The 13,425-nt window shown below is 37.1% G+C and overlaps 1 protein-coding gene across 4 annotated transcripts in view; it reads left to right on the top strand.

Annotated features, from left to right (window-relative positions):
• Positions 1-13,425, top strand: part of PCDH9 (protocadherin 9) — a 1,263,257-nt gene that overhangs the window by 47,625 nt on the left and 1,202,207 nt on the right. The window contains exon 3 of one of the 4 annotated variants that reach the window (XM_072410493.1): positions 5,653-11,520. The exons of the other annotated variants lie outside the window; for them this stretch is intronic. Coding sequence (XP_072266594.1) covers positions 5,653-5,706 — 54 coding nt within the window. The 3' untranslated portion in view covers positions 5,707-11,520. Of the gene's footprint in view, positions 1-5,652; positions 11,521-13,425 lie in introns of those variants that run through there. 4 annotated transcript variants of the gene reach the window in all.

Genomic DNA, 13,425 nt, shown 5'->3' with positions numbered 1-13,425 from the left:
AGTATAAACCGGAACAATTCTTCATGTAGGTCCATGAAAGTCACCAATCTTCCTTAGTAATCCGGCTGTCTCCGATCCCCTGCCAGGCCCCCAGGCGCTCATACCCCGCCTCGGGGACAGTTAGCGGATCCCCATACTCCAACTTAGCCTCCACAACAACCAAGTGTCATGCAAGGCCAACCTTACTGTCCAAAACCAACTTTTCCGTGTCCCCATCTCCTCTATATTTTTCCATTACCCCCCCTCTAACTTTCATGGACCCGAACAACAAAAACCTGCCCCGGCCTGCTGCTGAGACAATAGCATCCTCCTTCCTTAAATAGGGAGGGAGGGTGGGAATGCAGTCCACCAGTAAATTTTGTGCTGTTCCCACCCCAAGGACCCCTTCTTTTAACCCCTAACTCTCACCACCCCTTCACCATCCCCTTCAATCCTGTATCCAGCTTCTCCCGCATTTTTTCTTTTTTCTTTTTTTTTTTTTTGAACTTTTAACCTCTTTTCTTATTACCATTGCTCTGAGGTCCCTTCCCGTCTTCAATCTTCCAGCCTCCTCACTTGAACTTTTAACCCCCCACTGACTTGCGGCCCCTCTCCCCTCCGCCTCTCCAGGCCTCCCTTCTTGAACTTTTAACCCTCCAGGTTCAGCCTTCTATACTCCTCCTGTCATGAGGCCCTTCGCCCATCCTGCTGCATCAGGCCTGCTTTTTAATAAATCAATGGTGATGTTAGGTGTCTTTAATATACATAGGACTGAACCAAGGGATCTGGCTTTGAAGCAGAGAAAATCATTTTATGAACCAAAGTGAATCCGATTCGGTAACACAAAAACATAATATTTAAATATATTACATTAGTATGAACTATATCACTAGATCTATATATATTTATAATCCAGTAAGTCCACATCAAAATCAAGACATAAAGCATACAAATCAATAAATTCATAATTAATAAATAAATCAATGCAAGTCAAACTTGAAATGGACATGCTTCATCTAAGTCAGTTTTGCTCAACCTTTTTAACATGGGGGAACCTCTTGGAATAACTTTCAGTTTTTTGGGGAACCCCTTCTATAATTACAAAATCCACAGCTCAAAGTACATTAGTATAGTTGTCAGTAGGATTAATGCCTCCTACATTGCTGACCAGTGGGAAGAATCTCACCCTTAAAGATAGCTAAAAAGATAATTGGTGTCAGTTAAATTGCAAATACCCATATTGACTTGCTGCAGTTTCTAATACACTTTGTGATAACTGTGTGCAAATCAGTTCAGGAGTAAGGCCTGAACAACAGCAAAATTCTAATGTGCTCATAGCACTATTGGAATATCAGCATAACCAAGCTTATCAGTATTACCAAATTCAACTTTGCCAGGGTTTTGTGCGGATTGTAATTACAGTAGAAAACAGTGGGGTTGTTTTCTAAAGTACAGCATGTTCTCTTAAAATCATTTTACTCCGGAAAAGGAATTGTCTTTTATCTTGGAGAATAATGTGAATTTTTTGCGGACTTCAATCATCCAATTATAAGCAAAACGTTTTTTCTTAATCCTTATATGACTGGACATTCAATGCAAAGTGAATTTTCACATAGCTTCACCTCATTTACTTAATAAATGAGAATTCACATAAAGTTGAAAATGAACATGCCGTTCGGTAAAGCAGAGTCAGTGATGGATTTTACCTTGCTTCATTTTAAGAACGATTTTGAGATGTTGAACCACTTCATTCCTTGGTTTTAGTAAAGGAAACAGGTTTAAGTTTGTTTTATCATTTACATTTATTTGGTTATACATTACCTAATGGAGCTATATTTTAAATAATATATACTTATACAGATTCATATATCTTAGCATGGAAATATTGTATTCTATGCATTTTGGAAATTTTATATATTGGTTCTTAAAAGACTTTTTTTCTTAAAAGACTTTTTTTCTTAAAAAGTGATAACATTACCGGAAGTTAGAATTGTTCAACAAAATAGCTATAGTAATAGCTTTTGTATATCACAAGCACTTAAAGAAAAAAAACTACTCCAGTAGCTATTTGGGCAGATAAATAAATAGGACAATACAAGAGTGATAGATGCAACATGATGCTTTTTTTAAAAAAATCTTTTGACATTGATTTATAAAGACAGCTAAAGATGAATGCTGTGTGATAGCATATAAAAGGTCTTTAAAATATCAAAAAAAAACAAAGAAAGAAAATTGCCCCCCCGCACCGACAAAAAGGTATTCTGTAGTAGGAAGTACATTTACATTCCAGCAAACTGACTGTCAGAGCTTTTTCTTAGATTGTAACACTGTGTTTGGAAGTTGAATAGGCAGATTCTTCGTGTATAGCGAGATTCATCCATTGTTTATTAATGAGAGCTACAGGTCAAGTGCATAGGTAAAATACAAAATAAATATTTCAGCTTTGAGGCCAGACTGCAGCCTTGGCTTTCTAGGAATCCACAATTACCTTTGCCTATAAATATTTAAATTGTTACTTTATCATTATGAACAAGTGATGCTGGTGGGTCATTCAATTACCCGTCTTCCATGTACAATAAACACATTTTTTCATATTTTTGTGTAAACATTTGCATCACCCATGACAGCTCAGGATATTTCAGCTATTCAGCATGTTTAGTGCTCTGTTATTTGCTCGAAATGCAGTTGCTTTTTTTAGAAATTGCAGTGGTAACTAGGTACTCTAAATATTTCATTGATAAGTAATGGTCCAATTTACATTGCTTTCATCTATAATTTATTATTTTTCCATTGGTCGTGCAATTAGGAGATTACAGAACATGTATAGCTTGGTTAAGATATATGATTAGCATTATAGTTTGCATTTAGGATTCCATGCAAACCAGATATAAATATCAAGGAGAGTCATTTCTATGCTCTTGGCTAAAACTTTTATGTATAGGTATATTAGGGTGATGTACACTCAACAGTATGGATTGCATGTGCTTGGAGAGACAAAGCTAGGTGGGCATCTAGGCCCATGAACAGTCACGACTTTTATTCCAGGCACAACTGAGTAATATAGTTTTGTTACATAGTAAGTCAGGTTGAAAAAAGACATACGCCCATCAAGTTCAACAACTAGGGAACTAAACATATCCAAGATTTAAAACCCTATGGACATAGTTGGTCCAGAGGAATGCAAAAAATCCCCTGGTACAATTTGCTCCAACAGGGGTAAAAAAAAATCTTTCCTGATTCCATGAGGCAATGGGATGTTCCCTGGATCAACAGTCTGTTATCTGTACTTGAAAACTTTAATATCATCATGGCTGCCACATAGGAACTTCTACAAAGTATTTCTGTAAATGTATTTTGTTGATCTCCACAAACAGCAGGATCTCCGATAGCTTGAACAAGTACAGCAACACTAACCAGTGTCCTTAGGACCATGTCACTTACACCTAGAGCTGTATTAGTCTGGAGACCATTGGGGAATTATCTGCTGTGAGCTTGATAGCTTCATCATGTGAACACATCATGATTCTACAATCTGCCAAGTATGAATGCCAGCCTACGTAATCTTTACCAATTTGCTAATGCTAGTGCCTACTGGATGGTTTGTCCACTCTTTGTACCCGTGTTATCAAATATTGAGCTCAACTCACATACATTTAACAAAGATAAGGTAATTTTTATTTTTATTTAGCCACATGACTGCAATTTTCAAATCTCATTGGATTGAAATGAAAGAATCCTTATCCTGGTGTTTTATTATGACGAATTAAATCTATGTTGTGGGACTAATATTCAGTGCTTGCACCTGACAAGAAAAACAGTTTTACTGTGTTTGCATCAAATAAATATAGGCATACACTTGTCAGATTTGCTTAATATTAAACTGGAGCCTTTTTTAATTTCAGTATTGATATAAAATATACATCTTTATTGAACTGAAAATGTCTCAATACAGAAAATGTCTCAACAAAGAAAATTATAGCTAACAGCAGAACATTTCCATTAAATCGTAAGTCAGTCTTGTTTCATTTGTATAGTTTTACTTTACTGGATATAAATAAACACATTCACAAAAGCAGATTAATGTACTTTTATATAAAGCTACAGCATCATAGTAGGTAGATATTGAGCTGCCAAATTGTAAATGCAAATTGGTGACACCACTAAGCAAATATACCGGGCTCTATTTACATTCTTGGGTTCTTTCAATACAGAAAATTTGGATGGGGAGCTTACCCTGAAAAAGTAGATAAAAGTATGATACATGTCATGTTTGACACTGGTACCTATTACAAGTAATTTATGAGTAGTCTTTTTAGGCATCACAAGACGTAAATGCTGTGCTGCATTGTATTGATTGTATAATTGCAGAAAAGGTCTCTGCTGAAAAGATTTGACCGTTCATTCACAAGTTTTAATTTGGAACATCAGCCCAGTTGTTGTTTAACAATACGTTATACTTTAATGACCATATAGAAGTGTTTTTGTGGTGGCATGTAGTATTTTTTTTTTTTACAAATAAATCTGATGCAGACTTATATAGTCAAAAAGTAACATACAGGCATAACCTATGTACAATTTAACATTTGTTCATACAAAGTTTGTTTCCGTTAATGCATCCTACTATAAGTGTGATTCTGCATCCATCATAAGTGTGGTTCTGCTAGTGTGTGAGGTCATCAACCATTTTCCATGTTCCACATACAGCTTAGGAAGTGTGATGGTGTGAGTGGTTCTTTGAAATTTCCTTGGCCAAGCTACCCCACGTTGGCTGGTAATTAGTTTAAAGACAATGATGACCAACTAAAAGATACATTGAGCTCCCAGAGCTTTCATGATTTTCCATTCCAACCCGGTGAAAGCATGTATGCAGTGTTTTTAAGCATGCACCCATTACATACACCATCATTACAAATTTAACAATTTATACTTGCTTCCACAGATAATCATACCCTCAATTTGTTCCATAGACACATCTAATTGCAGGGGTACACATGCTCATGTGCAGTAAAAGGCAGTATTTCACTGGTGTCTCTTCTCCTTTATCCCTAAAGTATTTAGATCTAAAAGGAAACCATGAAGGCTATGACATCTAAAGCCAAACATGTGCAAACCTAAAGAATAACTGTATATGTTCTTTAAATGACCACCTCTTCCCCAGAAACCCCCAAAGCCTTATACGTGCCTGTCCTTGGTCCTGAAATATTTGCATTGTTCTGACTACTTGTAACCACAGAACGGTTGCTGCAGAAGTCTTAACACTGGTGATAGGTTCTTTTTCTACCTTGCAATTTTGTGGACAGGCATACCTGTGTTGGGTGGCATTATAGATGACCTCCCTATAAGAATAAATAAATATAAATTCTGCTTTGAAACTTCTGCAGTCAGGTAGTTATGTTGTTCCCAGCTGGAAATTGTAGAGGGGTGTGGAAAGGTAAGTTTAAGACCTTGGGGTTGTTGAGAGGGATGCGGTCATTTAATAACCGAATACCAGCCCTTAAACACAACCTTTTTTATCTTTAGTGTAGTAGCTAAATGACACTTGATGTAATGAGGGGCAAAATTTTACAGCTGATAGTTTTCATGAAAAATATGTATAAAAGTATTAATACATTGCATTTCAGCTTTTACTCATGCTGAAGTATTAATGGTAGATTTTTCAATTTTTCATGATAGGTCCGCTTTAATGAATGCCCAGATGTCCTACAGCATGTGAGTGGGTGGAGCTAATGCACCGAGACACCTCGCTTTTTCTACTCTACATCATGCATTGATTATGCAGTCGGAAGTTACTCCATCTGAAAACTAAAGCCAGTAATGCATTCAATATTTCTGCCACACCAGAAACTGGACAGCTTGGGCCGTAGAGACTGATAAAAAAAAAAGGTGAAATTTGGATTTTCCCCATATTGCCCTGATTCTGCAGGGCATGGATCGAGAAAGGATTGGATTTGTCCCAGTGCATACAAACCCGGATTTCTCCTATTTGCCTCAAATCTGCCGGGTTATGGATTAACAATGGATCAGATTTTAACAGACTTGTTCCATGTCTGGCAATAACTTTAAAAAAATAATTAAACTTATTGTCACAAAGCCAGAATCACTCTGGAATCATGGATTTTTAATGATGTGCTTGTTAAGAACATTATAGGTGACCTCTCGAGGTTCAAGCATCACAAATTAGTCCTTAGAGATAGGCAAATCCGGTAAGATATAAAAATGAAGGGCTCTTCTTAAAGACTATGGGCTTGTCCATTATATAGTTTGCAATGCAGGCACATTTTTTTTCAGATGGTGAAATGGTACTGGGGTTTGGTAGTCTACAGAAGCAAGTTAAACTTTGCATTGAGGTTTATAAGTCTGGTCGTAATATGCATTAATGTGAAACCAAACTTTAAGTGAACAATCCTAAGTAAAACGCATATGCAATACATATACAATCCAAATTGTGTATTTTTAATGAAGAAAAAGTCTAAACTTTATGTTACTAAACAATTATATACATATTATATACAAGTGAGTGTTATGAGTGCAGTGTGTTCTGCATCAGAAATGTTATATAAAATATCACAGGAGAATTCATTAGTATACATTTCATTTTGGCAACTCAATGATATATTTAAAGGTCCAGTAAAACACAAATTATAATTATCTGTTAAAGTAGAAGGGATATTAACATTTCCCTATGTGTATGTACTCTTTTTTAGAACTTGCAATAGTTGTTGATGTTTACTTATACGCTGACTGTAGTCTATGGTTTTCTTTTTGTGACCAATAAAGCTTAACTGAATTTTCAGGATCAATCAACGTATTAAATTTCAGATGCATCTTAACAAAATATGTATAACATTTTTTTATAAAACACCCACAGTCAGTCTGCTGTGTGGGAAGGGATGTTTGCTCTCTATGAAGAATCAGGTGTTATTCTTCAGAGGTCCAATGCCCCCATGCTCTCCAATCAGCTGGGGTTATTACCGTTCCTGATTGTAGAACTCTAGCTCTGACTGCAGATATTGTTCCAGACCGCTGCAGAAAGGCCACTGTTTCCACATAGAAAGTAAAAGTCAGCATGCTGGAAGGAGAAAGACTTTTCTGTCCAAGCTGTAATTGATGTGTACATAAAATTCAAAATCCTGTACACCTTTTGTCCTGATGCACCTGGACTGGAACTTGTTTATTTAAATTGAAAGTTAAGTTGGGTTTTAGAGTTAGGTACAGGCGTTTGAATGATCCTGAATGGGATTAACAAAACTAGCCATGCATAAGAATACAAAAAAAAACAGTATATCATGGTAAATATCTGTCCTTCCTCATTTGTGTTTTAGTTGGCTTTATTATTGTGACTTTGGAGTCCCTATGCTGCAATACAGCATCTTTTTAAATGCAATGCCTTTTGCAAAACAGGGCCTTAAATCCTAAAGGGGTCACTTACACTTGATGTATTGGTATGTGACTATTAACAAGCTTAAACTAGAAAGCCTGAAGTGAACAACATGAAGGCTGGATTCACACCTATGCATTGCAGTATTGCACAGTGGGGTTTAGAACCTGTAAATGCATGGCACTTAATGTGGGGTGTTGTGGTGCTATTCATTTAGAAGTACAGTTACAAGCAACTGCATGCATGCTGTGTGTTTTGACTCACTGTATTACGAAAATCCTTGCAGGAACAATTTTCCTCCATTGTGAGGTGCTGGCAGTTTTTTAAAAATGTATAGGCTGCCTTAATACAATGCAAGTTAATGCACAAAATGTTGCACTTTAACAGGCCTGTATTAACATTTTGCAACAAAATGGAAAAGTGTAAAGGGAAGTGAAGTGGCAGCCACATTTGGCTCCAGAGAAACTGGGTAATAGGAGCAACTTCTATATTGTCATAGAAATATTAATTTAAATCAGTGAAATGTTGTTGTAGCTTACAAAAGTTGCTTGGTGTGGTATGTTTGAACATAGAGCACTGAAGTGCTTATTGCTAGAACTCAGGGAAATGTGTGGCACTTCACACTAATCCTATGTGTTCATGTTTTATTCCATTTATAAAATTAGGATCTACAGGCTTAACAGTTCAATGTGGTCAATTGCAATGACTCCAGCAGCAATTTGAGTTCTTGGCATGGTATTAAATCTCTATTTCATGGATTAGCTTTCATGATGACTTTAATAAACACTCAAGCACGTTGATCTAATGCAGTTGCTTCTAAAACAGTACTGACAGAGCTAACATTTGAACCCCAAGGTCATTGCTCTGCGAGTTCCACCAAGATTATTCAGAGACAGACTTTTTCCCAATTACACCAGCAGGAAATCCAGAATATAAATATTTTATATATATATATATATATATATATATATATTCTTTTGAATTCATATTTCTAGACCAGGAAAGCTATTTCAGGTACCTTATATGTAGCCGATATGCCTGTCATGCACAGATGTTTCACACTTGTTGAAAATCAAGCCTACAAAGACATTGTAACCTATCTGCAATAGAAAGACAGTATCATATAATATTTATTATGTTCAAGAGTTATCAGAAAAAATGTACCTAATTTTAGCATTTAAAATATCTTTATATTATATCTTGATCACACCTAGGCCTAAGTTGTACTATAAGTCCCTGAAAATGCACTTTAAATTGTGGGTTGGTACAGCTTTTGTGGCCATTAAAAGGCTCTTAATCTCTCTGCTGGATTTTTAATATACTGGATATTATGGAGAATGTAAAAGGAAGAGCTAAAAAACACAGAGCTAATGTTAAAAATCATTGGAATGATATCACTAGAATTGTAAAGCTGGCTGATTGGATGGTGGTCAGGTCTTTTTATTGTATATAGTGCAGAAGTTAGGTGTATGCAATATACATAGTACAGGAGTCAGGTGTATATAATTTACCGAGCACAGGGGTCAGGTATATATAACACACTAAGTGCAGGAGTCATGTGTATGTAAGGTACTGAGTGTAGGGGTCAGATGTATATACAGTCCAGCACACAGCAACCTCTATGATTCATTTTACCACTGCCCTCTTATTTTGAAAACCTACAGTACCCCAATGTGCACACGCTGTATACACATATATACACACAAAATATACATATGCACACAATGCAGACACAAATATACTGTACAGGTCTTCAGAGATGGGCTTGGGAGGGCTGACAGGTTCAGGTGTTCACCCTTCATAGGACACTAAAGGGACATTAAAGAGTTAGATATTCCAGGGGAATGGGCTGGGAAAACTAGTGTGTTCTAGGCTAGTAGAGCTGGCTAATGGAATATGTGCTAGTGCAGGTGTTTGGCCGCTCTTTCTACCTGATTTATTAAAGCTCTCTAAGACTGGAGAAGATAGGGTATCATGGGAGAGCCTGGGTGATCCAGCAAGCCTGGAATAGACCTCCTTTAGGATAAAAAATATTTTCTTTTAGCAAATGAATCTGAAGAAATCCATTCCAGGTTTGTTGGATCCCCAGGTACACTCATGATAGATCTTCTGCAGTCTTGAAGCGCTTTAATAAATCAGGTCTAATGTCTGCCTCGGCAGCCTTGTGAAGTGCTGGACTTCTGCCTGTTTGGCTAGTTTTTATCTTGGGGTTGGGTGACCCTGAAAGTGTGAGGATGAGTTTTGAACTTGTCTGTGTCTTGCTGAGATTAAGTCCTTGTTATTTTATTGTCAATTTTTATTTTTGTTGCACTAAGTTTTTTACATAAATACATGGACTGTTTTGAACAATCTGTTTGTGATCTGTGTATGTGGGGCAATCTTTGATCCCTGAGTTTCCCAACATGTTCATACTGTATATAAATATATGCACACTGTATACGCACACACACATATGTGTATATATATATTTACACACACTGTATAAACATGAACATTTCATACACATACATACACTGTCTACACAAGCACACACTGAAAACTCACACCACATATACACACAGTGTAATAACTTTCACACACTGCAGACGCATATACACACAAAAACACACAAAGCATAGAGCAAACCAATTCAAGCAAATCATATTCATGAAACATGAGACAAAGGAAAGTTAAGTTAGTTTAAAGCATATGTAGAAGGAAGTATGGTTACACGAATGCCATGCCATGTATGTAAGAATATTTTTTTGCATTTAATAAAACCTGCAACCTATATGATGTTTAGATTTGTTGCTGTGCATTGGCTGACACGTGCAATTCATGGTAATTTAATCAGATTGCACCAGTCAGATGTGATTACTTGAATCCATTGACATGAGTAGTCGTGTCATATGACAGAAATATAATTGATAACAAAAGATTTATAAAAGAAAACAAAAAAGCTGCCAATGTCAGCTCCAGTCACATTTTTCTACAATTTCAATGCTGTTTTTCCAAGTGCTTGCTGTGTGCTGTGATTTCTGATTAAACCAGGCCTCCTTTTTATCTATTCTAGATGAGTTTAACCCATGGAGAGTGCATGAAAGACATGTTTGTGTATTTCATGGAGTGATTCTTTTATAGCCTAGTGTACGGTGGCATGTTTCCAAAATGCCTTGATTTCACGTCAGTTTAAATAGATTGTTGTTAAATGTTTAACATTAATTAAAAGGCAATTTAACAATTGTAAAAAAGATGTAAAAATTAAACCCACTGCTTTACCTGCATTATAAAGCATCATTTTTATGTTCTAAATGCTGCCCATAAGCATTAGGCCATACATGTACACATAACTCATCTATCAAAGAGTTCACACATTTGTGTCATCGGGAGGAAGCTGGGCGGATGATGATGACCTGTTTTATGAACAATAGTGATTAGACATGGCATCCTAGGCTATCTACACATGCTAGACAATTGTCCCCTGGGATGAATGAACATGGTCACTTTGGGTGAAAATCTAGTGTGTGTACAGCTGTCCCCCATGCCGTTCACTGTTCTGTCCTGGTGGATCAATGAACGAGTAAGCGAGGACAGCCACTGAATTTTCCTAGAGAATAGAGAAGAGCACATCGGGATGCCGCTGGCTTTTCCTCTCCTCTCCAACAGATCAATGTTGTGTGAACAGTGCTCAGTCATTCTCCTGGCAATGCAAACAACCAGAAATGATTGTTTCACAGGACAGAAATCTAAAGTCTGTACATAGCCTTAGTAGGGGTACATTAGCCAGAGTCAGAAAGGGGTTTACATATATATGCAATTGTTCTCTTATCTAACTGCAAATTACAACATTTGGCAAATGGTCTTGAATATCTGTGGGCACCTAGAGCATCCATGATGATGCTAAACATCTAAGAGCTGATTGTGCTCCCAGTAATTTGATTTTGAATTTGTATGGTCTGTTAATTTTTTTTCCCTGCAAAACTTATTAGTAGGGTATTTGCCTTCTGCCCAAATTAGCCTTAGTATGTACTTAGGTATATGCATGATTTTGGTAGAGACCTTAGATTGTTAGCTCCTCTGGGGCAGGGTCTGATGTGAATGGTCCTTTGTACTTTGTCAAGCGCTGCATAACTTGTCATCTCTGTATAAATAAAAAAAGTCAATAAATAAAAGTGCTGAAATAATGTGCAGTGCCCAATGAGAAATTCTCTGTCATACTGTACTTCTCGAGTTAGCTTTCTAAAAAACATTACAAAGTCAACGTGATCTTTTCTAAGAGTTTAAAATGTACTTTCAGAATGATATTGTATAGGGCATAATTGTAGAAAACAGACACTTAATGTAAAATACTGATTTTCATGGTGTAGGTACTTTCGCATTGAATGATATAGGTTCTTCTTGTGCCCTGGGTGACAGAACAATTCTTCTTTTAAACAATACTTTTTACTGGTTCGAGGAACTTTTTCCAAAAACACCGGGGTTGATTTAAGAAGTAGAGAATATTCATTTATTAAATAATGCTACATTATACAGCAAAACAATACCATGTGCACCCTCTTTATTTTTCCAATGAGATCTATTGTCATCTATATTTGACTCCAGTAAGTAGATATCTCGTACTTCATTTGTCAATGGGATTGATTTACAAGCAAGCATGTTCATGTAGGTAACAATGATGGGGCTGCATTCCATTCATCCAATTATGTGCAAGAATATAATATTTAATTTTTCTTGAGCACTTTTTTACATTTACCCTGAATGTTTCTTTTTACACTAAGCTAAGTGAACATTTGCTTTGCTAAGTGTCACACTTACCTGTTCCTCAATAAAACACAGACATCCCTCTCCTGCGTATGTGGGCAGTGCTGGGCGTGCCTCTGTTTCCAGGCTTTATCGACTCCGCCCATGCTGCTGGCCAATCAAGAAGTAGCCCCTTTACCAGCCCTGGCTATGCTCGCAGACTCCATTCTGTGTTAGTGCACCATGTTACTAATGCCTAGCTCCCTTTTTCTGTGAACTAGTTCCTGTACACCTGCTGCCCAATCCAGTGTTTTTTCTGTGTCCAGCTCCTGTTTTAACCCCTTGTTGTCTAGTCTGTTGGTTCCCAGCCAACTTCCCTGTGCTGTTCATGTTATCCTGTCTGCCTGTGGTTATTCCTGCTTCTCCTGGGCCTCTTACAGTGTTCCCTGTTCCCAAAGTGGCCTTTGTGTCATTGGTGTCTGTCTCCTGGATCGCTGGCTATTGACCCCTGGCATGTGACCTGACCTCCCATGCCTGCTGCCTGTCTCGACCCTGGCTTTCCTTGATTATCCTCCTGCCTGGTTATTTGGTACCGTGCTTGCCCACCTTGGTGTGCCCAAGGACCGCAACCTGGCCGTAACCAGCAGCACAACAGCCTCACCATCTGAGGCTCTGGAGAAAACCTGGTTACGGTTTAGACTCTGCACCTTGGCCCTTCTCAGGGCTCGCACCACCTCCATACACCGCTAGTAGTCCTGTCTCTCCGTGCATGACAATAAGTACATTTTTTCTCAATCAACCCCACATTTCTGACATAATTAGAATGTTTGTATAGTCACATAACATTTAGACAAAATTAGATTTTTAAATTTCAACCTAAATTTTTAAACTTTTGGTGGCATGGCACACAAAATGGCATTTTACTTTCTTAGTGGTACATGAGAAAAGGATTGTAAATCAAAAGAATGAACGCTTGAATTGCACATGAAATTTCAATTTTTTTTATTTCATAAGAAGCTAAGATACTTCAGTCAAAAAAAAAATGATTCAAAGGATTTACTTTTTTTTAAGTTTCCTAAACTTAATCCTTGCTTCTATAAGTGTGTGCATGGAATATGGCTGCTTTACCCTGATGTCTTGGATTTACATTTTTTTGATCTGATGGTATTATAGTAAACATTTTAAACTTTATTTTCCCAGAACCTTTAAACCAGAGAGTGAGATCTGCTTTTCGTAGTGCATCAAAAATAATCACTCCACACTGCACCAGGATTTTACTTTTTATTCATAAAATACAGAACACATTGAAGAACCTGCATTCTCCTTCTGTATGTAATCTGCATACTGCC

The sequence above is a fragment of the Pyxicephalus adspersus genome, chromosome 1 (assembly GCF_032062135.1).
Source record: "Pyxicephalus adspersus chromosome 1, UCB_Pads_2.0, whole genome shotgun sequence".
Lineage (NCBI taxonomy): Eukaryota > Metazoa > Chordata > Amphibia > Anura > Pyxicephalidae > Pyxicephalus > Pyxicephalus adspersus.
The sequence above is the reverse complement of the archived record's forward strand: the minus strand, read 5'-3'. Positions and strand labels throughout refer to the sequence as shown.